The following is an 8,590-nucleotide window of genomic DNA, read 5'->3' as shown; positions in this document are numbered from 1 at the left end:
ATTTACATATATAATACTCCAACTGCTTGATGAATTCCTTGTGTCCAAACACAAGAAAGGGTTGACAATCTATGTTGAATTTCACTTATGGGATATCGAGTCTGATCTTATAGGATGAGAATCTGAGTCCTGTAACCTTTTAATCCCTTGGGTTAACTACCCAATCAGACCCTTAGCATCATCATTCCTCATACTTCCTACAGAAATACACTTTACATGAAGGAATTGTTACTAAGATGTGAATCTGGAGGTTGCGATATCACTTACAATCTTTCGTTTAGTTAAATTGATCAGTAATGAATTGGTGAAAATCTGGCTGCACTTGTATAATTTTTCTTTCTGATTACCTTTTCTTTTTCGTATATGATATGCAGGGTATAAGGTTGTGATGGACACTGCCATTTTGCCTTTGATAAAGACTAATCAATTTATTGACACACACGTTACTCGTCATTTTCGAATATTCAGTGTCCCTAAGCATAGAAGATATCAGTCATGTTGTTTGTCGCAAGGTGTATTCTGCTCTCTATTGTTAATTTTTGTGTTTGAGCTGCTTGGTTTTAGTAGTAGATATTTTTGAGCGGAAGTTTTAATAGTAGATAATAATGCTGTTCTAGGAACTCTTTAGTCACCTTAGCTTGTTCTTGTTTTCTTTTTCTTTTCTTGTTTTTTTGGCCTCTTCCCTTTTGAGAAACACTTGAATGACTTTGAACACATCTCTCTCCCCTTTTTTAATCTGTAAAACATCAGTATGGTACCACTATCTGCGACACATATTTTTCGCAAATAAATACAACACTATGCAGTTCCAGTGATTGATGTTGTAATATGTATTAATTATTGTTACAGGATATAGAGGTCAAAGTACTAGGTGTTCCATGAAATCTTACAGGCTTTCAGAGCTTAGTCATGCTGAGGTTGAAGGCCTCAAAGCTCGTCCTCGTATTGATTTCACTTCCATTTTTAGTACTGTAAGTTTACTTAATCTCTTCAACATGAAGAAACTTTCACTTCAATAAGAAAGTTTTAGTCTGATCTTGATGAATATATTGCCCCTTTCCTTAATTAGGTAAACCCAATTGTGGATGATGTCCGGATTAGAGGTGATGCTGCAGTTATAGAGTGGGTCTTTCTTTAATATGCTTTTATATTATATCTTCCTATTATCTTTTTTTTTAAAGTATTATTGGAGTTACTAATTGACCAGGAGGCCAGTGTTGAGACTTGTATCTTTTTTCCTGTGTCCCAGTTATACTGCAAAATTTGACAAAGTTGTATTGGATCAAGTAGTTGAGTTTGTTTCCAATCTTCCAGATCCCGAGGTAGGGTGATTCTGACTGCATGGTTGTTACTGAGAACCAAATATGCACCTATTGTCAACTGAAGTTTTAATAGAAATACATTTTCTTTCTTACAGTTGGTGGCAGAAGTGTTATTCTTTTATGATAAGATAATTTGTCTTGAAAGTTAGAAATGTTATTCTTCTACTTTAGGATAATTTGTCTTGAAAGTTTAGTAGTTCATATGAAATGTGCAAGCCATATCTATAAATGCTGCAGTTTATTTGTTTATTTATCAAATTGTTTATTTTGAAGGAAAGATTGGTTTTCCTATTATTAAGTCAAATTGCTACTAAATTTTTGCATATTAGGTTTCATAACTATGAAATTGATTTTATATATTTATCTTTTATGATATGATTTTATTGATTATAACATGCTGATAGAAGAGAAGGTTTTAATCTAAGAATTGTATCTGAGGCATTATGTATCATGCTAAGATTTTTTTTTAAGAGATGCCAATGCCTTTATGTCATGAACGGATATTGGAAGAGATACTTATAGCTAACAAACATGTCACCACTTTTAGGAAAGGAAGAAAGAAAGGAAATGGAACTATCTATAGGTGGTTTGTAGAAAACTCTCAATCTTTCGGGAAGTGGAAATCAAGTCTTTAATTACATAGAGGATGTATTATTCTTCATCATTACTTCCTTCTTGCAACCAATATAATTGAGATTTCTCTTTCTTTTCACTTGACCTCCATTACAGATCCCTTGTTAACTAAAAATTTAAAGATGTATAGACAAATTGCATGGTTAGTCCTTTGGAAACATCATCCATTTTTATTCTTTTTTTTATTAAGACTAGTGAATGCCATATGCTGTCCAACTTGCCCATTGAGGGCTATCAAAGAAGCCATTATAGATAGAATGCCATTCTCAAGAGGAGTGGATGGATGGTCCCCAATATTTGGGTTGGCTTTATGGTTCCATGTTTGCCAATTGTGCCAATTTAGTTGCTACCTCTAATGTTATTTTTTATATATCCTTTCCTAGAACTCCCATCTATCTTATCTTTTAGGTCTTTCCCTCCACTTCCTCCATCTACCAACAAACGTTGAAGTCTTCTTCCTAAAGCCTATCAGATCTTCTTTTATATGGGCAGATACCATCTCAATTAGTTCTCTGTCATTCTTTCCTTAATTTGTGCAACTTCTACATCTCATCAAACATCCTTATTTTTCAATTTGTCCTTGTTATTTTTATTAAATCCATCTCAGCATTCTCATTTAGCCAAATTCAACTTATTTTCCTAGACACCTTTTACAACATTTTGAGCCATACAATTTTCTCTTTAATCAAGATCTATGTGGATCACATAGCACCCCAGAAGCACTTCTCAACTTCAATTAACCGACTCTAGTTCTACTACATATGTCTTCATCCATCCACCAATTATCTTGTAAAATAGACCCTAGATAATAAAATCTTCCACTTTGTGGCATCCCTCATTTGTCCATCTTAAGTGGGACCTCACTTTTGTTTCTATTTTCACTGAAATTGCATTTCAAATGTTCTGCTTTTGTTCCATTAATTTTTAAGCCCTTATCCTCAAATATTTTTTCCATGATTCCAATTTAGCATTTATCCATTTTACATTAGCCAATGCATTATCGGCAAATAATAAATACCATATTACACCTTCCTAGAAATCGACAGTAAGTTCATCTACAATGAGTGTGGATAGAAGGAAGCAGCGAACTTGAAATTTTATATTTTTGCTGTTGTTCTTTAGATCATATAGCTTAACAAACCTGGCCTCCAGGCCTCCTTCTAAGCCTAAAAGTCAACCATCCATGTGCTGCCTGCCCCTAATTTTAAGTAGACAAGTTCACGAGGCTACCCGTAGTGTGTGGTCAGGGGGTAGGAAAGAATCATTGTTCTAGTAGAACCTATGAAGGAACACTCATGTGGGATATATGTTGACTAATGCTCTGTATAGTAACTATTGTTTATCTATCTGTTGGTTTCTCTATTTGTGTTTTGTGGTTAGAGTTAGTTTTGTATTTGTGGAAACGTTATACATAAAATTAGAAAATATTTTTTGAAAGAGAAACTTGGAAAATGTTATAACATTGTTAGTTCCATTGAACTGTAGGAGTTGAATCTTCTTTTAACACTTGTAGGAGTTGAGTTATTCGAGCCTACAGAGTGGCACAACATTTGAGATCATACTGCATGTTTCTGTTAGTTATGAGAAGAAATGAGATACAAACTTCTGGTAAAATTAGTTTTCATGAAGATATTTCTAGAATATTGGTGCCTGAAATAGTTCTTTTGGGAAAGCAGCTTGAGTAGCTTGAAGTTTTGATGTATGCAGGTAAATGTGATTTATAACCAATACTCTTGTGCTGCTCTAATTTTGGTGGTTGGGTGACTTCCATGTGGGAATTTTTTTTGCTTTTATGTTTCTCTTCTTCCTTTCTGTTCAGTAGTGTGCCGCACTCCACATGGATAATGATATTGTGAGAGGTTTAAAATGGGAGGAATACTGATGCCACATAGATGTCACTGTGTTGAAGCATTCAGCTCTAATATTTTACTTGTCTTTGTATAATTATCATTTTTAATGATAAATAACCTTATTTAAAATCCTAGTAGTAGAGATAATGGATTTATTGCATGGTATCGAACTCTTATTCTTGCATGTTTATGCTTTATTGTTTCTATAATCATAATAATGGTCTTTATTATCTCGCTGCTGTTGTCATAAGTATATGTTCATGCATCAGTTATATTTTTGTGATCTGATAAAATATATCTAGTGTTTCGATGTTTATTATCGGCATTATTTGCTTAATCCTTTACATGGTATTCGTGCATGATTATTATTTGTTTGTCTACTGCAGCTTGATCCAGATGTCAGGGAAGCATTTGATGTGGCGTATGACAATATCTATGCATTTCATGTCGCTCAAAGGGTTCCTGAGAAGCATATTGAGAAAATGAAAGTAAGCAATTGATTTCTATTAATCTCCTTGCTACCTTGCTTTCTTGTGTCCATTCAATTTGCATGTGAAGAATGTGGATAGGGTGTTAGGTGCAAAAGAATAGCAAGGTGCATCGGCTCTGTGGGGCTTTATGTTCCAGGAGGGACTGCAGTCTTACCCTCTACTGCTTTGATGCTATCTGTGGTATTCGTTCTCCTCCTCCAGATCAGTTTAACTGTTCAACTGTATGGTGGGCTTTGATGCCTCTGTGAGCAAGCTGGTTAACTTTGGATTTCTTTTCTGCACCAGCCTGCACAGATTGCTGGGTGCAAAACTATTGTTCTTGCTACTCCCCCGAGTCATGATGGTAGTGTTTGCAAGGTAAACCTTCTTGGGAAACCTAATTATTATCATCCCCACTATAAATTAAAATATAGCCCTTTTTTGTAGGAGGTACTTTATTGTGCCAAGAAAGCAGGTGTGACCCACGTACTAAAAGCTGGCGGAGCTCAGGTAAAAGGATTTTGGGAAAACCTTTTTAATGCGAATATGCTCCATATTCTTTTAGTCAGCAGATCTTATTTTATCATAACTACAGGCTATCTCAGCCATGGCTTGGGGCACTGCATCATGTCCGAAGGTACTTCTTTTCAGTATCTATGATATGGTAGTCATGAAATCGTTGATTTCATTCACATTTAAATGCACATGTGGCTGGCAGTTTTCCCATGATTATTAATAAAATCTTTTCAACTCCAAGGTTTTAAATATTCTTCTTCCAGTTTGACCATTCTTGGAGGTTTACAAACCAATAATTTCATTTGCACATGAATATTCTGGAACAAATTCTATCGGAGAAGTAACTTCTAAGCATGGAATGATATTCCTTCTAGTCATTATAGGAGGGAATCCTAAAGTTTTATCCTGCTGTCTTACAAGGAGTCAGGGACTCCTACTTTCTAATGCTTTTCTTTCACGAGGGCTTCTTTCTGCTTTTATTGTTACTAAAATTTTTCATGTAACAAAATTTCCCACCTTTGCCAATCATACAAATGCAGATATGTGCATTAACAAGGTGCCATTAGTTTATCCTAGGTTAATCTATTCTCAATGGAGTTGGTTAATGTGATTCAATAATTACAGGAAATTTAAGTAGTTGATACATTGGAATTAAATAATCTACATCATGTTCTTTATGATGTATCTTCAATGTGCTAATATACATATTCTGTTTACTTCTGATAGATGGTTTTTCTAAAGCACTTCTTTAACATGATCATTGTTGTGAATCAGATATTTGTTGGAAAACTAAGGTGTATGATATCATGCAGGTGGATAAAATTTTTGGGCCAGGAAATCAATATGTTACAGCTGCAAAAATGATACTCCAGGTATACCTTCTTTCTTCAGTTTTCTTTTCTTCTCTATTATTTTCTTTATGTTTTTGAGACCTTAAAGGTGTATTAGGATGCCTGGGTCTCATGTCCTGAGATCATATGCATGGAAACTGATGAGGTCAGAGAAAAGTGGCAGTTTGGGGAGCCTTAGTTGCACAACCTCATTATTTTAGGGATGTCACCTTCCTTTTAGAAGGTCATTCTGAGCAGTCCTTAAATTTCGGGATTGTGCTTTGCGGCCTTCATCATTGCATCTTTTTTTCTCTTGCATCAAAAAAAATCACTTCCCTTCTTTGTGGGAATGTATGAGGGCACAAGATGAATGATTCGAACAGGCCCTAATAGCTCCCAATATGCTTTTAAGGTTTTCAAAGTACATCAGTATGTGTCTAAACCTCTTTTGTCATTGATTGTAGAATAAATTGATGATTAGACCTATATATGAAGTGGATTATCTTCTTTTGTTTCACTTGATTTTCATTTTCAGACTAAGAAAGCTTCACAAAACTTTCTCGGACTTCTTTAATCTATTTTAAATCCCTGTGACATTTTTTGCTCCTGCTTGGGGAAGGTTCCATAGGGCCTGAAAGTTTTATCTGGCCAAATATCCTTACCATGTTTATGATTAAATGATCTCTGCTATAACAAATCCTCCAGTTCCAGGTCAAAGTTTCCCATTCACTGCTAATGGAGATTAATATGTCACCCTTTGCTATGCTTTCTCTCTTCCCTGCAGAATAGTGAAGCAATGGTTTCTATCGACATGCCTGCAGGCCCTTCAGAAGTTTTGGTTATTGCGGATAAGCATGCCAATCCAGTTCATGTAGCTGCAGATCTACTATCTCAGGTATTTATGTTTCTTTTGCTGTTTTATTTTATCAGTTGCTTATAATTTGTTTAATGGAGATGGCATGAAGAATCCTCTGTTTGAACATGCTGGAATATTTATTTATTTATTTTCACATGGCATGTTTGAGGTTTAAGAAGTTGTCATCCTATTTAATATTAGTAGATTAATCTTGTTCACTAAAACTGGTATTGCAGAAGGCTGATAAATAAAGCTATATGATCAAACAAGTAACTCACTTTTAGTGATTATATATCTTTTGGCACAATAGTGATTATATGTTAGTTCAGGACTTTCTTATTTTAAATATTCCAAATTCTATGAGTTTTGTGCTCGATTATGTGATCTGATGATTGGTTCTTAGTTGTGTGGCAGACTATGTTCTAACTGGATGCTCTACTGATTTTTCAGGCAGAACATGGACCAGATAGTCAGGTGGTTCTTGTTATTGTTGGACATGATGTGGATCTCGGTGCCATCGAAGCTGAACTTAGCAAACAATGTGCAAGCCTTCCAAGAGGAGAATTTGCTTCAAAAGCCCTCAGCCATAGCTTCACCGTGTTTGCCCAAGATATGACTGAGGTTGGTTTGGCACCCCATCATTGTTTGTTCATAAGTGCAACATTTTAATTCTGTCGTCATTAATTCAGAATGAAAAGATAGAATGGGAAAGGTCTATGTTATTTTCTCAAACAAGCATAGGTGCATATGTATGATTAAGCTGACATGATATTGTTGCAGTCTCCTTAGTTTGATCGGCCACCTCTGGTGATTACCACAGTGTTGGCTTTAAAAGCTTACTTTGTTTGGTCATAGTGAAAGTCTTGTCCTATGTATGAATATGACACCTATGATTTTTTTTGCTGTATGTGACCGGACGGGTGTACTGACCCAGTCAAGTAAGTTTATGTTACAATCTATTACACAATGAATTCTTACTCCTGGATCTGGAACGGTCATTATGCCTTGGCTGTTCAAATGGCAGTTGAAGCATTGATTTCCGCAGACTTTGGCTGAATTTCATTTTTTGAGGTCTTGAAGTTTAATGAATGAGTTGAACTATCTCTTCATCTTTTTGCAGGCAATCTCTTTCTCAAATTTGTATGCTCCTGAGCATTTGATCATTAATGTCAAAGATGCAGAGAGGTGGGAGAGTCTCATTCAGAATGCAGGTAGTTATCAGATGATTTGAGGAGTTGTCATCTTTGCTATACTGACAGATTGCCTTCTTGTATGTTTTTAAAGAAGAAATATCATCTTGACTGTGGTCTCCAATCCTGTATGCTGAGGCATTGGGGTTCAAAATTGCAACACATCTATTACGAGGCATCAAATAATCATGTAGTAGTAGTAGCTAAGTATGTAATTCGCTGATTGAGCAAATGACAATTGTAAATATGTTGTTGCAGGCTCGGTGTTTCTAGGGCAATGGACGCCGGAAAGTGTGGGCGACTATGCGAGTGGGACGAATCATGTCCTTCCAACTTATGGGTATGCTAAGATGTACAGTGGGGTCTCACTGAACTCCTTCCTCAAATACTTTACTGTGCAGTCTCTTACAGAGGAAGGACTGCAAAGGCTCGGCCCCCATGTGGCCAAGATGGCAGAAGTTGAAGGCCTCGAGGCCCACAAGAGAGCTGTTACCCTCAGGCTACAAGACATTGAGGCTGCCCTGTCTGCTTAGGCTCTATTTGGAGGAGCTGTTGGAAGTAGAGCTTTTGAAAGTAGAGCTGTTGGAAGTAGAGTTTTCTGAAGTAGAATTTTTATAAAAAGCTATTTGCTGTTTGATAATTACATTTCTAAAATGCTGTGATACTTTAATATGTGTTTGTAAAAAAACTGAAAAAGTACTTTTGTATGACAAAATTGCTATAAAGGACATTGCATAATATTATACAACAAATCATAATAAAATATAACATATATTAATACATAAATATATGATATAGTATAATATTATTGTGATGTAATATAATATTATAATAATATAGTAATATAACATTGTGTATTATAGTGGTTCACCAATCCTCACAGTCCTCGCTTGAGCTTGGATCGCGATGCTGCAGTCCATATG

The 8,590-nt window shown here is 35.5% G+C and overlaps 1 protein-coding gene across 2 annotated transcripts in view; it reads left to right on the top strand.

The window, feature by feature from the left end:
• Positions 1-8,377, top strand: part of LOC103710491 (histidinol dehydrogenase, chloroplastic) — a 10,500-nt gene extending 2,123 nt beyond the window's left edge. The window contains exons 2-15 of one of the 2 annotated variants that reach the window (XM_039131952.1): positions 375-512; positions 850-971; positions 1,070-1,122; positions 1,250-1,322; positions 4,192-4,293; positions 4,375-4,476; positions 4,582-4,653; positions 4,723-4,785; positions 4,871-4,912; positions 5,604-5,663; positions 6,406-6,516; positions 6,928-7,098; positions 7,598-7,688; positions 7,926-8,377. In XM_039131952.1, the coding sequence (XP_038987880.1) occupies positions 389-512; positions 850-971; positions 1,070-1,122; positions 1,250-1,322; positions 4,192-4,293; positions 4,375-4,476; positions 4,582-4,653; positions 4,723-4,785; positions 4,871-4,912; positions 5,604-5,663; positions 6,406-6,516; positions 6,928-7,098; positions 7,598-7,688; positions 7,926-8,200 (1,461 nt within the window). In that variant the 5' untranslated portion in view covers positions 375-388 and the 3' untranslated portion in view covers positions 8,201-8,377. The remainder of the gene's footprint in view (positions 1-374; positions 513-849; positions 972-1,069; positions 1,123-1,249; positions 1,323-4,191; positions 4,294-4,374; positions 4,477-4,581; positions 4,654-4,722; positions 4,786-4,870; positions 4,913-5,603; positions 5,664-6,405; positions 6,517-6,927; positions 7,099-7,597; positions 7,689-7,925) is intronic. The other variant, XM_039131953.1, reaches the window with a different exon arrangement.
• Positions 8,378-8,590: the final 213 nt, after the last annotated feature.

Source organism: Phoenix dactylifera, chromosome 11 (assembly GCF_009389715.1).
Source record: "Phoenix dactylifera cultivar Barhee BC4 chromosome 11, palm_55x_up_171113_PBpolish2nd_filt_p, whole genome shotgun sequence".
NCBI lineage: Eukaryota > Viridiplantae > Streptophyta > Magnoliopsida > Arecales > Arecaceae > Phoenix > Phoenix dactylifera.
Note: the sequence above shows the minus strand (reverse complement) of the source record. Positions and strands in the feature narration are given on the sequence as shown.